General features: G+C 38.9%; 2 protein-coding genes across 3 annotated transcripts; one reads left to right on the forward strand and one right to left on the reverse strand.

Moving 5' to 3' along the window:
* Positions 1-1305: 1305 nt before the first annotated feature.
* LOC6524547 (calcitonin gene-related peptide type 1 receptor) lies at positions 1306-20639 on the reverse strand. Of its 2 annotated transcripts, none has more exons than XM_015190266.3 (10): positions 20472-20639; positions 6763-6976; positions 5994-6294; positions 5156-5246; positions 5003-5094; positions 4808-4934; positions 4648-4749; positions 4252-4370; positions 4042-4115; positions 1306-3970 (listed from the first exon to the last, which is right to left on the reverse strand). In XM_015190266.3, exons 2-10 carry the CDS (start codon positions 6962-6964, stop codon positions 3591-3593), a joined length of 1488 nt encoding a protein of 495 aa, XP_015045752.1. In that variant the 5' UTR covers positions 6965-6976; positions 20472-20639; the 3' UTR covers positions 1306-3590. The 2 variants fall into 2 exon arrangements, with proteins under 2 accessions (XP_015045752.1, XP_002100404.2); XM_002100368.4 differs by lacking the exon at positions 20472-20639 and adding an exon at positions 9731-9959.
* LOC26535068 (spore coat protein SP96) lies at positions 11784-13174 on the forward strand. Its single transcript, XM_015190267.3, has 3 exons — positions 11784-12094; positions 12171-12895; positions 12984-13174. Exons 1-3 carry the CDS (start codon positions 11794-11796, stop codon positions 12990-12992), a joined length of 1035 nt encoding a protein of 344 aa, XP_015045753.2. The 5' UTR covers positions 11784-11793; the 3' UTR covers positions 12993-13174.
* Positions 20640-21435: the final 796 nt, after the last annotated feature.

Consider the following 21435-nt stretch of genomic DNA (forward strand, 5'->3'; position numbering starts at 1 on the left):
CAAATCGCAACTCAGCGACTCGGTCACATTCATACACGGCTCATACGCCGCCACTTACAATTTACCCGAAAAAAAACATAAATGAATAAAATCATCCATATTAACCGAAGCGTATAAGTTTAAAATTCAGCTAAATAAAAGCCGAAGATAAAAGAAAATACACATAAAACCACACACCGATCAGTTGGCGACAGTTCTTCGATATTCATTTTAGCAAGTAATAAAATAAAATAAAAACAGCAGAATGCAAAAACTATAACTGAACCCAACAATGAAAATCATCAACTAAGCATGAAATGCATTTAAAAATTAAACACAACAAATACATATTTAATTTAAAAATTAAACACAACAAATACATATTTATTTATATATATATATATATATAGATGTACATGTCGTCTACTTGTATGGCCAGGATAGCGAAAATATGAAATATGAAATATTTAGCCCCCGAAAACAGAATCGAAAACCGTAACAGAGCAACACCAAAATGAAAATGAATTTGAGCCTAGAATATCGTATAGAACGGCAACTCCAAAGGTAACAAACAAAAATTCCAAACAAATACCCGAAAGTGAATGAATGTAAAGCGATTTTGAAACGCCTCCCGAAGCTACACCCGAAAATCAACTTCCAACATTTTTATTGATATACACTAAAATCTAGACACTTAAGGCGATTTCATCGATACCAAAATCTAATCTAAGACGAGATTCAGCATGCAAGTTAGCAAATATGAAACTTCAATTTAGTGTGTAAGCAATGATAAAACGTGCGACAGATTATGCAAAACTACAGAAGTAAGCGAAAAAGCCAAAGAGCGTTAATATGCCAGAAATTTCAATAAAATTCAATGGTCGCCTGAGGCAGAAAACACGGTAATCAGTGTTGAATGTTGAATTGCTTGCAACATTCAAACAGTTAGTTTAAACAAATAAGAAGAAAAACAATAAGGAGAAGACAAGAAAATATACGTAGCCGCTTTGTCAGACGGAACGCGCCCAAACCAAACTAAGTAAATAAGTAAAAAAAAAAAAAACAAAAATCGCAAGAATATTTAAATCAATTTTGTGCATAAGAAAAATCGATAACCGTTATATACATATATGTAAGCCAACTACATATGTGTGTGTGTGTGAGCAAGAAGAGAAGATCACAAATCAAAATAATTATAAAAATGCAATTAAAAAGTCATAACTCAACTTCAAACTTAATTAATTATTATCCATTTGATTGTGTATGCTAATTATTATTGTCTATAGCGTATCGTACAAAATATTAATATACTTTTTCGTGCAAATCCATGGGCCAGCACCTATTTATGCATTACCCTGCGATCGTACTTATCCAATTAGTTAACCATATACCGCATACCCATGTACTTACCTTACTTTTAAATATGCTTACTTACTCACATTTCGATATTGTATTCGTAGACCCTGAGTAGAACTATTTCAATTGATTTGTACACCCTCCAAGTCACACAATCCAAACCCGAAAACCCAAAAACCCGAAAACCGCCCATCAGCTAACGAAATGCTCTAACTTAATGTCATGCATACAACAAACGTAAAATATATTGGAGGCCTGCATCATAATAAAGTTTTTTCGATCAAGAATTCATAAAGCAAACGCGAATTCTTCAGCCCAACAAATTTTCGTAATTATTGTATAATTTTCTCATAAATCTTAGTGATTTAATTCGCAGTGGATTCCTGCAGGCCTCTAATACATCTAAATGGATAGGCGCATATTTGTATGTATTTACCACAAATATATCTAACTAACACAGAAACAAAACGAACCCATCACACTTACACACACTCACACTTACACTCACACAGTGAAGGAAATGATAACGAGGTGACACAAATTTAGATGCATATTATTATATAACTTATATTGAAAAACCAAAGCGATAAGATGAAAACGTAAATTTTACTATACTCGTACATATAAATTATATGAATGTATGTAAATTATTATTATATTTGTATTTTATTGTATGTATTAGTTTTGTTCTACGCTCTTTTGCTCTTTCATAAACAAAAAACCAAAAACAAAAACAACAATTTTAAAACGAAATCCAAACGAAACTTGATAACAAAAACTAAAACCAAACAACAAAAAGCCGGCAAGCAATGGTATACAAAATAAAAATAAAAAAATATGACAAGAGAAAATCCGCAAAAAAATGAAATAAAATTGAATGAAAAATTTACCAAAAAACCAAGTTGTTTTTATTCCAAGTATTATATTTGGCAATCAAACGATTTCTTTGCAGTTAACATGATTTATTCGCTACGTATGTAAGTGTGCTTGGTTAAGTTGAATAAATATTATTAATATCTGTCAGCTACATTAAACGTCCAAACAATGCACATATATATTTTTGTTTTCTTAACATTATTAAATATTATTATTAAGGGCATTAGGTTCCTTAGGTACAAGGGTACGTATGCTAAATTCTGCGTATCTTTTCAAATCCTTTCAGGATTTGAATATATTTTGTATCATAAAATGAAACGCATATGATTTTGCACTAAAATCATCGGGGGAAATTTCTGTGTAAATTCTTGGCATTTGTTTCCCGCAATTTCTCTGGATATGACATAGTTAGTTTGCTAGGGATAGCTGTGAAACCTAAATGTGTGGATGGCAAATCCCGAGATATAAATTTAAATAACAATATATATGGCATACATAGTTTCTTTTTTTCCAGGTTCAAGCTTAGATTTTATATATATTTTGGTTTGTTAATGCTTAAGAATATGCTTTATATAATTTCTCAAAAGAGTAAAAAGTTTGAAATTAAGCGCTCAGAAGATTTTTCCTAGGGAGTAAGCACCAGAGAACTGCAGCAAGCCACCGGCACACCGCTAAACAATTATAACTAAGATAGTTGAAAGTATTACGTTACATTAAAAGGAAATAATGAATAATAATAAGTAATAAAAACTAAATAATACTAAATACTAAATAATACTAAATACTTAATACTAAAAAATACCAAAATATAGGTGCCCTTCTCTGCGCTTCTCAAAAGTCCTACATAAGCAAACCACTTTTTCGATGTTTTTCAAAAAAAAAATACTAAATGTGAGTGAGTGGTGCAGTGATTTTTTGTGGCAGCAGAGGCTATCTACAATGTGATTTCGACCTACTGGAAGAAGTGCCTGAGCTAGCTGTTTATTTTCCAGGAGCTACAACCATCTCTCAGCTCTGACGTGGAAAGAGCTTGAGGAAAGGGGTGAGTACCCTGCTTAACAAAGCAAATAATATAATATATACATTTGTTAAGTGTGATTATGGTGGCGAAAAATGTCACTCTTGCAGTTCTCTGGTAAGCACTTTTTAAAGCAAACTATTTCTCTTTAATGGATAATTCATATGACTAGAACTTTCATTTTGTAAATGCATTTCGGGCTGAATAACCCTGGCTAATAAATAAAAAAAAAAAGTGTTCAAAACAAATATGTTATCATCAGGGAATAAGGAGCACAGATACGAGTATAGCAGAGACAGCGCATCAAAATCTTTGCTCGGCGATGCGGTCAATGTTTCGATCGACCCTCGTGCGATACGCCTTAAACGCCCAACTCTCGGCTGGGCGTGGTCGTGGCCATCTGTCCAGTATTACTCCCGGCCGGCGGCGGAGTCACCAAACTGGGCAGCCACTTGTTCAGCAGCGTGCGAATGGCGAAGGTGACATCGTGGTTGGCAAAGCAAAACAGAAAGGAGACCACAAAGCCCTGCAGGCTGACCAGCACCACGGATAGCATCTGATAGAAGTGATCCAGCTGGGTGCCGGCATCCGGACGGTAGGGCAGCAGGAAGTGCTGGAGTCCGAAGAGCGGCACCAGGATAATGGTGGCCCGTACCGCCTTCCGGATGGCCAGCGGTGCCGGTTGCGCGGACTGCGGATGTAGCTTCCTCACGATCACACGCAGCACGTTGATCAGAAAAACTGTTTTAATGAAATGCATACAGTTTAACAACAATATATATGTGTGCTTGGAATGAAATGGTGAATATTACTGAAACTGGCCAGCAGCGACAGAGTTATGGGCACCGAGAAGATCCACAAGTAGAGACTGTCCGTTATCCAGCAGCTGCAAGAATGTGAAATCAAATGTAACTATGCAAAAATGCAAGTGTAGTTAACGGCATTGCAACATTAAATCAAATGTTTATGACTCGAAAGTGATTGGGCAAAAATGTGGTAGCCATTGGCAATGGTGGACTCACTGTTTATTGTCCGGACTGCTGAAGTGCCTGGCCAGTCCATAGACGATGGCTATGGGAATCGGCAGGAACCAGCTGATGACGATAAACCAGCGCATCACAATCGTATCCTTCACAAAGACCTGGCAAGTAGATGGAAGGATGTGTGGGGATAAGTCAGTACTTGGACGGACATTCCTGACATCTCAACTTGACGCAGACGGCAAGCAGTTGGCCAAACGCCGCAATTTTGCTCTCAGACAAATTGCTGGGGGTTGCAGCGCATTGCCAAGTCAGCGGATAGTCAGGATATCCACAACTGTCATGCACAGAAGTCGCTCATAAAGAATGCAGACTTGCTGCTGCTGCTGGGCAATTACACAGATTTGCATGGCAATGCCAGATGCGAATATAACTTACCACAACGAGCACCAGGTGCAGGTGCAGACCCTCGCAAAACATCCAGAAATAGTTGACCAGCATGAAGTAGTGCACCACCAGATGCAGGCCAATGCACCAGAGCTAAAAAGTGTTAAGCCAATGTGTACTGGCTTATAAATTTGTTTGCAGTGCATCTTACCGGATTCTCGGCTATGGTTTCGGAACGCTCCACCACCAGACGGTACCACAATATCCAGGCCACACAGGTGCAGGCCAGCGAGGCGAACAGGTGCACATGGATGCGGATGCGGGTGCAGCGCAAGGATCTGGATGGGAACGGAAAGGGATATCCGCACATTAGTTTCCCAAAGGTAAGGCGACGACAAACACTTACTTGAAGCCCAAGAAAATAATAATCGATATGAGCAGGGCCAGCAGAGAGAGGGCGTACCCCTTCACGTACAGCTCGTTGATGAACTGGCGAAACTGCAGTGGCAACTTTCTTGATTAATGCCCATGCCAGCACCCCACCCGCCGGAGCACTTACCTCCAGGTCCTCGTAGTCCACGCAGTTGGTGTAATTGGACCAGGTCTGATTGCTCACCGGATGGCGGTACCACGAGCCGTTCTCCAGACATCTATGAATGCGAAATGCTTACTACGATAATTGTGTCCCAATTGTGTTGTTTTTTTTATACCCAAAAAAAAGAAAGGAAAGAAAACACGCCTGACAATGGCACAAGTTAGCCAACTTTAGCTAGAGGCAGCTGAGCTCAGCTGGTGCGTAAAGTGGTATGAATACTATCCATTAAATAACATAAAAGAAACATATAGTGCAAGTTTCAAAGTGCAGCTGCAGTACACTTAGGAAGATTATCTCTGCTAAAGAAACGCTGAAGAAGGATTTTAATTTCCTTACATTACTAACTTTTTTTGTTTGCTTATGTGCATAAATGTGCTGCGCATTTATGTAATACACTCTAATGTAAATTTTATAAGAGTTTTTGTATAATAAACTCTAATGTAAATTCAATAAGTGTTTCCCTGTTTGTACAATAAACTGTAATGTAAATTTTATAAGAGTTTTTGTATAATAAACTCTAATGTAAATTCAATAAGTGTTTCCCTGTTTGTACAATAAACTCTAATGTAAATTTTATAAGAGTTTCTCTGTTTGTATCACTCGTAAATAAACATTGTCGTTTATGACACACAGTACACATTAAAGTAAATGTTAAATAAAGCTGGCTATGTCCACGTTTATGTTCAAGTGAATACTGCGAATTGCGAAATTTATTTGACCATGCGAAACTCTGAGCGGAATGAAAATCTATCCAATCCTTGAGGGCGTAATATTCGTGCATAATATTGGGCATTTAACTCACGTCTTGTGGGCCAGAAATTTTCTGTTGAATCCTTCGACGAAATCGGGACAATATTGACTTAGTACGGTGCCGGCCGGAGTCCTTGGCCAGCAGAGATATCCGTCAAAGTTCAGGGGGCAAAAGAGTCGGTTCTCATTCTGATTTGTGGCCATCGTGGCACTGACGACGGTGGCCATCAGCTCCTCCTTCTCCGCCAGCTCCTCGTCCACGTTCCGCATGTCAATAACGCCCTCGTTCATCGCGGCATTCTCCAGATATCGCGGCACCGGACTGAAGTTCTCCGGCAAATCGGAATCGTAGTCTGTGCACGGCGACAAGTGCCATTAAAATGGATTTACTTTATAAGGTATGTTAATATGGCACTTTAAACTAAAGTTACTTATTATTTATCTCATAATTTATAAACGTTGGGCACTTTATGTAGTAAAAATATGGAATGGAATAATGGAATTTGTTTAGAAATTTATCAAGTTGTCTTGAAATTTATCAATTTGTCTTGAAATTTATCAATTTGTCTTGAAATTTATCAATTTGTCTTGAAATTTCAATGATTTGCATGGAAACGAAAACCCATGCTTAAATTAGCATCCTCAAGAAGTAAGCCAATAATTTTGTATATATCTAAATACATCTCTTTGAAATGAAATCAGTTGAGCTGTAATTTAATTTAATTCTCCTCTTCTCTTTATGCCTCTTGTATTTATTCGCTTTTGCTGTGTGCACGAGGCCATGTGGCAAATCACGTATACGCCTGTTGGCCGCCACTCACCTGTTGCTGGGCCAAGTGAGAATGATGGGTCGTCCGTATCGTATGTGACATTCTGGTATCGAAACACGCACTCGGCATACAAATGCTTTAAGAATATGCGCAGATTATCCTGCGTTTGGGCCTGCGATCCCGCATCCAAATTATCCGAATCTGAAGAGGATGTCGCCATCGTGTGCTGTTCAATGTGGTTAACTCTTAGCATGGACTGAATGCACTGAAAAAATATAACAGAAGTATTGGTTTGAAGTTGCAATAACTTTTGAAACGTTGTAATACGTGCTAAAAATCAATCAGAGGTAATTTAAAAACTTTAATAAAAGTATTGCACACGTTAAGAGTTACATATGAGTTAGTTGTTAACTATTTTATGTTAAGATATATTAAAATATTATTTTTTTGCTGTTTTTAGCCATAGCGAAGGGAATTCGAGTCGCTGGCGGCTGTCCATTCGTGTGTGCATTTCTAATTTTGGTTAGGCTTCAAAGAGTTGCCCAAGTTGGGTTTGAAATTTGTGAGGGGGTCCTTTCCGCGGGGAACTGGTGCCCAAGGAAATGGCATATCCACATGGGGCATGAGCTCCCTTAGGTCCTGTGACCCACACCCACACGCACACCAACAAGCCACCTGTGTGCTGCTGTGAGCACATATGCTGTAAATCAGTTTATTGTCTAATTAATGGCGTTGCTTAACTGTGTCGCTATTTCTGCAACCGTGGTTGGGCAAACTTAATTGCATTTCGTCGCACAGAGAGACAAAGCAAATGCCACGGGGCAAAAACTCAAATGAAATGCACTTCGATCGCACGCACACTCGCACACTCACACACTCACACACTCTCACTCACACACTCGCACACTCAGACGTGGCCCAAAAGGCGAGATGAGCTGCAAAGTTCTAGCCTAACCTGGTTATATTTTTAATCAAAACTCATTTCACTTGATTGAGTTTCCACAGAAGCCTGCTCAAGCAGTGGAAAAGCTGGCATGCAGGATACGTGTATACGAGTATACATATATACAGAGTAAGATGATTTTCCACGCTCTTAGGACGAAACTTTAATTTGCGCCATTAATTTACTGCACCAAACTGGGACAGTTTGCCATGATGGATATCGCCATACCTGGCTAAACATTCTTGCATGTTATTTATTTTTGCAAGTGTCTTGGCCAGGCAATTAGCGGCAGGTAAGCGGAACCAGGACTAGGACTAGGACCAGGACGTTGGCAGGACCAAGGACAGGAGCGCCCTTTGTTGGCCATCAATTCAAATGGCCGTCTTGAAGCACTAATGAACATTAATTGCATTTACAACAGTCGCCCTGCTTTGAATTAAATGTATTGCAGTGTACGCTTTGAGGCAAAATACACTTGAAGTGGCACAGAACTCTGTGCCTATTCAACATATTCTGTTTGTCATGCTGGTTACATATAGAAAAATAGTAGCAACATAATAGCGGCAAAACAAAAATGCTCTATGTAACAGGCTTTTAGTAAAATAATTATGGCTTTCTTCTTCTACTGGCATAAGTAATTAGGTATTCTTTTATTTGTTGCCTAGAAGTAGTAATTAAATATTCTTTTATATTGTGCTTAGAAGTCGTAATCAAATATTTATTTATTTATTGCTTAGAAGCCGTAAAATATATGACACTTTTTTTCAATTATTTTTCGCTATTACCAAAATAAGACTTTTGAAAGCAAGTGTGCCAAAAATGTGCCACTAAGAACTAGACAACGTTTTCTTGTTTACTAGTATTTTTACTACGCTTTTGCTACAGCCAGTTAAAATCAATATTGCATTAAATAAACTGCTTTGCTCAGCTGCAAATTATTCCTCTGCCCTTTTGTTTTAACAGCGAAGTAACAAGAAAATCTGGAGCGCACTGTGTAACCAAGATATTCACCCCACAAAACTGAGGAAGCCCTCCAAGAAATACGCAAGCATCTGCAACATTTTTGGCAAATTGTTTTGTTTTGCATAGTTTTTTGATGCTGAATACTTGGGGATGAAGAGAAGCCATAGGAATGGGGATGGCGCTCATTTTGAAGCATTCATAAAACACAAATAATTGGAAAACGTTTGCTTGCATAAATTATGCACGAAATTGAAATTTATTGTCAACAATGGGTGGGGGTAAGAAAAAGGACTTGTGTTTCTTTTCTTTTGTTTTTTTGGCGACAAGACCGCCCGCTGCAAAAGATACAAATGGCCAATCAATGGGGGTGGTCGCTAAAAGCTGCCAGAGCAATAATTATATGTACACATGCTGAATATTGATGATGAATTGTTTTGTCTAGCAGGCTAGCAAAAAAAAAAACACAAAAAAAAGAAGAAAAATGAAATTAATAGAGGCGGAGGACAAAAGCCGTCAATGCGGTTAATGATGCTAGCGCCATTTGCAGGCCGGAAACGGAAATGCCACGCAAACCAACACCCACACACACACACAAATACACACACAAACGAAATGAAAGCGGACATGCGAAATAATGCCACATTATTCGGCCATTCTAGTCGGATCAATTATAATAACAAATTACTTCATCCACATCGTCTGGGTCACCAAATGCAATTACACACGCCACACTGGCCACGAATCATCCGGAATTTCAATCTACTGAGCATAAAAGTTGCCAACCTTGCGAATTATAACACTCATTTCCTTATTTCCTTATTTCCTGCCAATCACTGCCTTATTTGCCCTGTGTAGCGCAAAAAAACTTTTCGCATTTAGGGGCTCGAAATCGAATTATTTATTTGCACTGTGTGCGCAAATATTTAATTCAATTGTTTACTTAATTAAACGGTCGAAAATTAAGTCTCATGCGGCGCACAAATTATGCAAATGATTTACTGAACTATGTACGAGTATATTTGTTGAAATATGTTTCGAAAATATTTGCACCTAATACTCGCATAATAATTGTCGAGAATTTACGCAAAAAACAGATGCCAACAGATCACTTACATGGAGCTCTTGTGGCAATTGAATTCATTCAATTGTTTGCCACAGCCATTCATTCATTGCAAACTTAAACAATTGATTCTGTTTCAGTTCACCGCTCGTCACGTACAGCAACAAAACACAAAAAAAAATATATATATTTTAGAAACACGGACAAAAAACACGGCCTTCTGTTATCGGTATTCAAAATTGGCCGCTTCACTGCGATTTTCGCACCGCTCTGCTCCGCGTACCGCAGGCAAATGGTACGGCATCCGGCAAAAATCACCAGCCGATGTTGCTGGCGATGCCCTCATATTTTCCCCATTTTCCCGCCCATCCACCCACTGCACACTGAACGAAAATTTATGAAAAAATACGAGAAAAATAGGACTCTTTGTACAATGCATTGAAAATTATATATTAACTTATATTTAAGTAATCAAGAAAACAAAACAATTTTTGAGAACGCATACATATGCAGGAAAAAAAGCACTAAATTGTAATTAATAATATTTGCCTAATGTAAGGCTTTTTTTTGCGTGCAGAAATACTGCTTTCCAAAACACTGCTTGCCATCAACAAGTTGTCGGCGCACTGCTTCAATGCCTTTGTGAATTGCTTGTCGTGGGCGTGTATAACAGTTTTGCAGGAGGGCGTGGCGCGCACAGAAGGGAGCCACAAATTCTTAAGAATTTCAAACTTTGTAAACGGATTTTAACACAACTGGGTGTTTCAAAAATTTTAATTGTATTTTATTAATAAAGAAAATGTATATAATATAAGATAAATAATGTTAACAACTTCTAATTGAGGTCCTATAAAAGTGTATTTCACCTAAAACTGATCCATTTAACTTTAAACTCGTATCATCAATTTCAAACAATGTTTACTATGAGACGACTTGAAAACTAATTTTCAGCATAGGTGTTCGTTTCACTTTGAAAGTGTAGTTAAAAGCATTTGATGCGATTGCAATGCAACTTTATTATTACTACGCAGTAACCTTTAAGATTCAACTTTGGCGAACACTTCGCTTCACTTCAATTCTAGATTCATGTAAAATATCTATCTCCGCAAACTTTCATAAAATTTATTCCTGCATAGCTGATGTCCTGCATGGCAAGCGAGTATAAAAAGTATAAATATTTGATGCGGTTTCTCTGCCGTTTCTTTAGACGAAATTGGCATCGACTTAGGATTGATATGAAATTCTTTACAAAGTGTAAGAGAATTTATATTTCATATAAAATGCATTTTACAATTAGCCGCACACGGTGTGGTGTGAAAATTTCTGGCTTCTCAGCTCGTAAAAAGGCATGGCACATAAAAGTGAATTTAAGGCAAACCGCCTTTGCAATATAATTTTCTGCACATGTCCGCAACTATATGCAAGTGCACTTAACTTTTATGAATGGTCAGGAGCAAAGTACGAGATTGGGTGCAAGTTTACACCAGGGCTTACACTTGTTATTTGTTTTGCGTATAAAATAGTATCACATGGTTACCCCACTCGTATTTAAAGTTGAATAACTGTAATTATATTAGTTTATTACATAGAATTTTACCAGAAAACTGATTTAATGCTGCTGGCTTAGTTTGTTTGTAAGTCATTTGGCTTGTGGAAAAAATAAGGAAACATAAGGAACTTTTTGATTAAAAGAAAAGGGATAATGTAAGATATATTTAAAAAAGTATTTATGTTTTTGTGTATCTACTACAACGTTGTAGTGGTGGAGAAATGCCACTTGATTAGTTGGGTCAGGTTCTATCGACATTAATCCAGTTACCCACTTTACCCACAATCTGGCGCCAGTTGGTCGAGTTTAAAGTGCTAGTTGGAGAGTTTAAGCTGCGGCAAAGACAACGATTTTTTTGTTAGGTAATGCCATATTACTATGTCATAATGTCACCGCTCTTCGCTCGCACGTTCCGCAGTGATAAACGCCGGGGAGACGGGGTCTTAAACATAAAACTACAAAAAAAAAAAAAAAATGCTCGAAAGTGATGTAAAGACCGTAATCACATGCACGTTCTAGACTCCATTTCTCGAGTCGAGTCGCTGACCCATAAAAGCGGGAATCTCCATGGTCAGCGACATCAGTTCAATCGGCAACATGCAACACCCAAGTTCTCAGTCCAGCTCCTTGGCTCTGCTCCTGACTTTCGTCCTGGCTGCCGTCGTCGGTGTTCAAGGCGACTACGATTGGTATGGCGAATATTCGGGCTCTGAACTGGACTACATCTTTGCGGATGTGAACTACGATGCTGTGTGCCCGCCAGGTGGCTATGCTGTCTGCGCCACCGATGGCTACAGCTACCATCCATTCTCGAGCAAGTGCCGCCTGGATGCGCAGAACTTGAAACTGCTGTTCGCCGGCAAGAAGGGTACGCTTCTCAATCCATAATCCATAATTTCATTTAATTGATTCTCTTTACCTTCTCTTCTCTTATCCTTTTGCAGAACTTATCCAAACCGACCTGAGCTACTGTCCCTCGTATCCTGGCCAATCGTACGGTTCCCCAGCCCCTGCTCCTGGCTATCAGCCCAAGCCGGTTCAGGATTATGCCCCCGTTCGGTATTCCTCATCGTCTGGCCAGAACTCGTTCGCCTATGCCGCTGCCAGTGGACCTTATGGCGCCAAGGCGGTGGCTGAGGCTCCGGGTCCGTATCCAGTCGCTTCTCCCTCCTATTCCGTCTCGTATCCCGCCGCGCCGGCTGCTTATGCCCCGCCCCCTGCCAAGTATCCCTCGCCGCTCTCGTCCTATCCCGTTTATGCCAAGCCTGTGCCAGCCTATGCCGCCGTTTATAACTACGCTGGCACCACCAGTGCGCCATCTACCGGCTCGACTACGACGTCGGCCACTACAGGCACCACAACAACTAGTAGATATCCTGCATACCCCACCACAGCGACAACAACCACAGCGGCAACTACTACAGCAGCAACAACCACCGCAGCAACAACCACCGCAGCAACAACCACCGCAGCAACAACCACCGCAGCAACAACCACCGCAGCAACAACCACTGCAGCAACAACCACCGCAGCAACAACCACTGCAGCAACAACCACTGCAGCAACAACCAAAGCAGCAACAACAACTGCAGCAACAACAACTGCAGCAACAACCGCAGCAGCAACAACTGCAGCAGCAACAACCGCAGCAGCAACAACCGCAACTCCTGTAAGTAGAATGCCAACCAATATTAGAATCTAAAAACTCTTAAAATCTAAAGATTTTATATATATTAATATATAACTCCCTTTTTTAGAGCCCCTAATTAAAAGAGGACAACTATCGATCGCCAACAGCAATGAACAACCCACTAGAAAGTCTAGAAAAACTACAACAGAACAACTGCAGACAACCGAAGACAACAGCAAACGAAATAATCATTTTGACCACAGCAATATGTAGAGTGTTCAATTTAGCCACAATAAAGCAATCAGTACAGCACATAAACAAATTGAGTCGATCGCATCTGGATCTTGATTTTTCAAAGGCACTGAAAAAAAGTAGTACCTCCAAGATCGAGATGATCATCAGCTAAGGAAAAGAAACTTAAGGAACTTTAAAAGAAAAGTTTCTGCACTTCTTAATAGCATAAATTCAAGTTTCTGCTCTTTTTAATAAAATAAATTCAAGAGTGTTTCCTGCTTTCCCAGAGACAAAAGTCGAATGCAACCAAAATGATGTAGCCATAAATGAGTTTAGTGATAATCTTTTTAGTGACTCTTTCAAGTATTATCATTAGATTTTTTCCATGTGAAGTGCGGTTGGTTTGCTGCTATTTTTTTTTGGTGCTGCAATGTGGGCGGCAGTTATCAGCGCCTCTTGCCCCACACACGCGAACAGGTGTTTGCCATTGTTTGCTGGCCGTATAATTTTGCGCTGCGGCTTAATAGAATTTTTTAAGCAGTTTTTCCCGCTTTTGTGCCCGTTCTTATCTTTTGACAATAAAGCGGCATTAAAAGCGGGTCGGAAATCGTTGGCGGAAGGGTCGAAACAATAGGGGCCACAATGGGTGTAGGTGAGGGTCTGGATTCTGGGGCTGTTCATGGAAGGATCCCCCACTTTTGGCGGGAAAACGGAAACGGAAATTAACAAATGCCCCAGGCAGCACTTGGCATGCCAAACAACAAGGACAACCGCCCCGGCTAAAACAGCCATTTATATTCAAATTGTCTTAACTTGGCTCAGATTTTTGTGCCCAACAGCTAGCATTTTATTTTTTGACATTATTTGTATTTTATTTTTGTTATTTTTCTGCCTTCGAGGGCAGGCAAAAGTTTGGTGGGGCAAATCTGTTTAATTAAATGTTAAACATTTAATTTGGGTCGCCCAGCCTGTCAACACTTTGTTTATTTTTGCAATTTGCTATTTAATGATTTAAGAATTGGTCATTAAATTAAAGATGTTATTAGCTATTAGAGGCTAAATTATAAAAAAATGACAGACTGGCATGAAGATTATATATTGTTATCGTATATCAAATGCACTTTACTGTGGTCTGTTTAGCTTATATGTACGTGTGCAAGAAAATTTACAGGTGTTTCTTTCTTCAACGATAAATTGCTGGACTTATCAGTTCAACATAAATGTTTTTTTTTTTTTTGCTTTGCTGCTTTTTGTATATATTAATGCTGTCGTTGTGCAGAATGATAATTTTGCCACCTCCCCACCTCAAGTCAAGGCATAAACATTTCACAACTTGCGCATATTTTGTGTAAAATAATTTGTAAAATTTCATTTATTTGATTTGATTTACCTAGCCAGCGATGTTGTTTTTTTTTTTTTTTTTGGATTTTCGCAGGCAGCTCGTGTTTTTGCTTTGCTCATTAAAACTTTGCACCGCCGATGGGGAGAGTGCGAAAAGTGCTGAGCAGGCGAAAATATCCAGCACAATTGAATGAACTCTTTTTTTTCAGTTTTTATTATTATTTTTCATTTTTTTTTTGTTTTTTGGTTCAATTGCGGCGCCATTGCCGCAGAAAAACGCTGAAGTGAAACTTGAAAGACAGCTGCCCAGAAAATCGAAAGGCGTCCGAAGTTTTGATGGCCGATAGCAGATGGCAGTCACAGCATCCTAAGCCAATTATTGACATTCCCTGGCAGCTCGCATAAATCAAAATTTGCACAGAGCCCACGAAGATACTTGGCAGCGGCGGAAAAATAAGGGAAAATATAAAGGAAATCGCAGGAAGGAGATTAAGTCGAAGAAGCTGCTACGCAATGGCAGCACTTGAGCGGATTTACATACTAGCAGGTCTAAGTTGGTGGTGAGTCCATCGAAAATGATACTCATTCGTATTGATATTAATCATAAATCTATTAATACTAAATCTTTGTGCCATATTAAGTGTTTGGTTTAAGGAAGAGTGCTTTTCTTACACTCATTTTTCTAATTATAAAATTTGGTATGCCAAATATGCCATTGTAGCTCAGGTTTTTTTTGCCAGTTTGCTTTGAATTTGTGGCAAATCGAGTGCAAAGTATTTGATGGTCGCCTGAGTCCAATAAATCACAGCTTCGCTTCTAATAAGTTTAAATCGAAACAAGATTTGTGGTGGTTTAGTAGCGAGCAAATATTTTACTTAGATGCCGCGCTGCCACGCCCACTGCCGCATAAATCAAATATCGCCCCTCTTGAATTTCATCTCTTTTTTTATTTTTATTTTCATACCATTTTTTTCGAATAATTCTTTCTGGCCGCCGCGCTGCTCGAATTGATATTTATGGCCGTGAAATCGGCTTACAACATTACCCATGCCCACCAACCCATCCCCAATTTACAATCGAACATACATATATTGGCCATATATACAACGCTTAGCCAGCAGAGTTGTTTATAATTCAACCGAAAATCGCGCCAAAATCAGATCACACTTAACGGGATGAGAAAAATGTGTTGGTTATTTTTATTGGATTTCATTTGCGAGTACCTGAACTTGGCCCAGAAATCTGGTGGTATTAAGGTCTCTGCCGGAAGCCAAACAAACTGGGCAAATTCAATCAAATATTGATTGAAATAAGCGATACGGTATAAATTTGGATTCTATCAAATGGGTGTAAACAGGCTCCCTATTTTGCGGTTTAATTTATTGCGGGAATCTCGACCAGCTTTTCCACTTTACTGACAGCTCGCATCCAATATTCATAGATTTCAATTAATTAGCCACCTGACGATTAATGAGAATTAAGCTGCGTTAAGCACACGTTTTTATTAATGGCCCGCTGGAGAGATATTTATACAGGTTTCCATTTCTTTAATTATGTTCTGTATTTTACCTTTTAACTTTTGAAAACAAAAGTTATTCCGTTTAAAAGGCTTATATGCTGTTGTACCTCAAGTTAGGAAACTCTTAAGTTTATTCAGACTGTTTTAAGTTTATTTTCTGTCTACTGGGCTTTCTTTACTCAAACTTTTTTTTCTTTTGAGTATTTTTAGATAGCAACACAAGGGAAATGAGAGAAAGACAAATGAAGCATTAATAAAACCAACGAGCTATTTGCCTTTTAAATAACTTTTATATGTCTATGGAATAACCAAGTATTTTTATGCAAGAGTGTGGATTAGAAAGAAAGATAATTTATTGTTAAATGTTCATGTAAATGTTTATCAATAAATATGTATTAATTCAACAGCTATCAGTTATAAGTGCGCTAGTGTTTGAATAATTTGAATTTAATTGATTATACCCGTTACTCGTAGAGTAAAAGGGTATACTAGATTCGTTGAAAAGTATGTAACAGGCAGAAGGAAGCGTTTCCGACCATATAAAGTATATATATTCTTGATCAGGATCAATAGCCGAGTCGATTTGGCCATGTCCGTCTGTCCGTCCGTCTGTCCGTCTGTCCGTCTGTCCGTCTGTCCGTCTGTCCGTCTGTCTGTCCGTATGAACGTCGAGATCTCAGGAACTACAAAAGCTAGAAAGTTGAGACTAAGCACACAGACTCCAGAGACATAGACGCAGCGCAAGTTTGTCGATTCATGTTGCCACGCCCACTCTAACGCCCACAAACCGCCCATAACTGCGACGCCCACACTTTTGAAAAATGTTTTGATATTTTTTCATTTTTGTATTGGTATGGTAAATTTCTATCGATTTGCAAAAAAAATTTTTTGCCACGCCCACTCTAACGCCCACAAACCGCCCAAAACTGCCACGCCCACACTTTTGAAAAATGTTTTAATATTTTTTCATTTTTGTATTGGTCTTGAAAATTTCTATCGACTTGCAAAAAATCTTTTTGCCACGCCCACTCTTACGCCCACAAACCGCCCAAAGCTGCCACGCCCACACTTTTGAAAAATGTTTTGATATTTTTTCATTTTTGTATTAGTCTTGTAAATTTCTAATTTTTCGCCAAAAAACTTTTTGCCACGCCCACTCTAACGCCCACAAACCGCCAAAAACTGTCCTTCGCACTTACACTAGCTGAGTAACGGGTATCAGATAGTCGGGGAACTCGACTATAGCGTTCTCTCTTGTTTTATTATTTTTTCATTTTAGAGTATGTTTTAATTATTAGTTATGAATCAATCACTTCATCAATATATATCTTTTGGTATTTAACAAGTTATTTTTATGACATTTCATATCACAGATTTCTATTTAAATTAAGCTAAACAATTTAATCTGTTACACAAAATTGGCGCTCATATAAATAGATCGCTGATAACATTTCGTCAGTTGTTAGTTTAAATTTTCAACTGCCCGCTGTAACATTAGCCGAAAGCGAATGCGAATGGCTTTGTTTATCCAGCTCAGCGAATATTGGTTATTAATAGGCGTTGATGGGGGAATCAGTCAATGCTCATGGCACACGGTATTAACTTATTTGACTGTCCACGGCTAATGGACGTGGAAAAAAGAGGAGAGAGAAAACAAGGACAGAGCCAGTTTCCATTGAATATGTTTGTTTGCAAAATTAATCAAAAGCACAACTGACAGCACAAGGAGCGTCACAAGGAAAATAAATTAAAAATACATAAGGCGCTCAATTACGAAATTTGGTACATTTAATTTGTAAGCAAGCATTTGCAAGCCCCAAAACAAGAAAAAAAAAAGACAAGTCCAAAAAAAAGGCCATAGAAACACAGTGGCCAAACGCAGTTTCACTGCCCATGAAAATGGAATCCAATTTCCATGTACTTTTTTTTTTTTTCGGCCACTGCCACTGCCACTTTTCCGTGTTTCTTTTTTCTTGATATCTTTATACTGTTGGTTTCAGTTGCCTACTGTTCCGGGGGCAATATAAAAATTTAATATTCGCCCAGAAGTCGGCTGCAATAAAATGCTCAAGAGAATATAGTGGCGCAAGTAACTTCAATGTGGAATCATAAACCATGATCCGGACGTCGCTGACCCCCCAAATTATGTTGTAAAAGTGGCGAAAAACAAGCAAATGGCGACACTTGAGATCCCATTTCCCCAGCACTCTCATTTTCCAACCTCCCCCCCAAAAACGGGAAAACAGACAGAGAAACAGAAACTGGGAACCAGACAGACGCCTCATTAGACGAACGGTCAGTGGGCCACTTTAAGAGCTACTGGTACCGAATACCGAGTATCGAGTGGAGCGGGGAAAAGTCGGAAAAAAAGGCTGGAAAATTGGTTTGTAGAGTGGGTGAGTTATAGAGGTCCTATTTCGAAACGGACCGCAACTGAACAAAGCATATGCAAACTGGTTTTGGGGCTTGTGCTTGGCCAGAATCAGTCATAACTTATTTGCAGGCTCATCGAATGACAAGCTCCGAGTGGAATTCAGATGCAAAATCTTTGTGTGGGATAACAAAAGTAACCATATTTAGTCCAGACCTTGACCTACAAGACAGTCCTTTATTCTAATTTTACAATAAGCTATTGATTCAACTTGCTCTTTGTGGCCATGTTGAGAAGGAAAGTAGCACGCAGTTTATGTAAAACATTTATTTCTAAGTTGAAAAGTCCAAAGTGAATAATTCCTGCAAATGTATATATTTAATTATGTTTTCCCATTGCAGCCTTAATTGAGCAGGTACATTTGCTAACCTTTTGACATTTTTTAATTAACTATGAGTCTCCCGTTTTAATTGGCCTGTCCAATGCGGTGTTTTACACTGGTTAAGCCAAAACATCAGCTCACATTTTAGCGGTCCGTGTCGACACTTTACACACTTTAATGAAGCACCTGTCATCAATGTATTTGCGGTTGGACGCGACTCCTTTGGCTCTGCGTAGTCAGCTGTCATGTACACAAGTGCCCCCCCCCCCCATTTTCATGCCTCCATCCAAATGCCCTTTGACCCCTTTGCAAAGCCCCCGCACATGTCGGCGTGTCAACATGGCCACCAACTAATGAGCCCTCGTTTAGCAGCATTTGGTATTGCAATCGGCGCCGATCCTTCAAGAGGAATATTTAAATAACAACGAGAAAATGGAGGTTAAAAATGAGGTCAAATAAAGGGAAGCCACGTGCACTACGGAATTAAAGAGTGCCGGAATTTAAGAAATTTAAAAATAACATGTAATAAGACATGGTGAACATTTTATGCAATTCCTACTTATGCAATTTAATTTTGCAAATAATACCACTAATTTTTAGAGTTTCACTAAGTTTTTACTTATTTACTTATGCAATTCAATTTTGTAAATAATGCCACTAATTTTTAAAGTTTTACTAAGATTTTACTTATGCAATTTAATTTTGCAAATAATACCACTAAATTTTAATGTTTTACTAAGATTTTACTTATGCATTTAATTTAATTTTGCAAATAATACCAATAATTTTGAAAGCTAGTAGATTAATCCAAATATCCCAACATTGCGATTGCATTGTGCGATGGTTGCAATGCCCATGATGAACATGTTAAATTCGACACAATTTACGCAGACAGACGGGGGACATTTGCCGGAAAGCCGGCTTTGAATGAGTCTTGAAACTTGGCTGTTGTGGGGTGGAAATTGAAATGGAAACGGAACTTAACCGAACTGAACTGAACTGAACTGAACTGAAGACCGTCGAAGTTCTCGCAATGGCAGCACATAAATCAGCTGGCTTCGCTTCGTGCATAACTTATTGCACACTTTGGGGCAGCTATATTGCAATTGTTTGCTGCCACACATTGCGCACAGTCATGGGCGAATTTGTCTTGGCTCTTGGCCTTAAGCCTTAAGCCTTAAGCCTGGTAGTAACAAAACAAACAGATACACATACATTCATATGTGTGTGACACAAGGATGGTATTCAGCGCATTGCTAATTGAATCAGAAACCGCACCATAAAATCGCAAGCAAACGAAACGGCCAACGCGGCGGATGCGCAATGTGAAATGCGAATGGGAAAAAGGGACTATTTTAGAGCATAGCCAAAGGATTGCCGACCAGATTGATAAATCCCCAGGCGGAATGCCTTTGACATACAAAAAAAAAAAAGAAACGCAAACGAGTGGGGTATACATTTATGCGATTCCTGAATAAATCATTTACTTGCAGTGACGTTCTCCTTTTTATATTCCGTTTTCATTTCAGCCCCCAAAATAAATACGCTCCTAAGTTGTGTGTTGTGTGTGTGTGTTTGAGCATTGGTATTTGCGTGAGATTTTCGGACATGACAGGATGCCTGTTTTTCCAACGGAACCCATGGCGTATGGGCAATATGCGTGGCGCGTAAAATAAACAATATTCACACAACGAAAAGCCGCACGAATTAAGCAAATTTGCCGAATAAGGCGCGCAATTAAATGTAATTTAATGTTCTCTCTCTTTACCTCGACTATGTTTTTTTGCGATCGAAGTTTACGACTCCGTTGTAGGCGCCTCCCAAACACAAACGAATTGCCGAATTACGCGCCAAAAATCGCAACACTTGAAACAAAAAAAAATTGAGGGCGGACTTCGGAACCCGCGACCGTTGTGTTCGCCACAGCAACCGGTTGGCAAGTGAATACAAAAATCGAGAACGATGCTAGGAAAACCGACGCGAAGGATTCAAATGGTTAAGCAGTTCACGCCGCACTGCTTGCCGAAAACTGTTATACAGGGGTGCTTGGTAAAATTACATTTCTTTTAAATATTTCATGAAAAAAAAAAACAGCGGCAATAAACTACATATTTTTAAAGTCTTTTGTTGAACAAAATTCAAAATCTAGCTCTTTTTGTAGTTTGGAAAGAAACTTTTAAGTTATTTTTTATGAAATAAGTGCTTGTTTTAGTAACAACAGTTAGCAGAACTTATTGTGTCGGCCAAAAATCAGAATAACAAACAAAAGCATTTTGCCAAAAAACCATGCTGTATGGTCTCATCGAGTTTTTCCACCAAAAACGTTGATTCCACTGCTTCACTGCTTACAGAGCTTTTGGCACAAGCAGTGCACGTTGCTAAAGCATCATACGCTCTGCAAATGTGGTTCATGCTAAGCAGTGTTTTGTACTGAAGATTGCTGGGTTTTCGATTTACAAATGCTTCATTGTACTGCGATGCAAAAAATAGGGGGGACTCAATATCTGAGCCACGGCCAGGCAACTGAGACGAGACCAAAGAAAGAAAATTCGAGAAGGTGTTTTTTATAAATGCACCTTTTTTTTTTGGATTTCTAGCGGTACTTACAATGGAAATGTTGCTCTGGCACGTATAATTACGATAGACAGACGCCGTCTGCGGGTCTTGTTTGTAGTCATTGTTGTTTCTGCAGAGATTTAACTTTTGGAAAGAACAAGTCGGTCGTATAAATA

Source organism: Drosophila yakuba, chromosome X, assembly GCF_016746365.2.
Source record: "Drosophila yakuba strain Tai18E2 chromosome X, Prin_Dyak_Tai18E2_2.1, whole genome shotgun sequence".
NCBI lineage: Eukaryota > Metazoa > Arthropoda > Insecta > Diptera > Drosophilidae > Drosophila > Drosophila yakuba.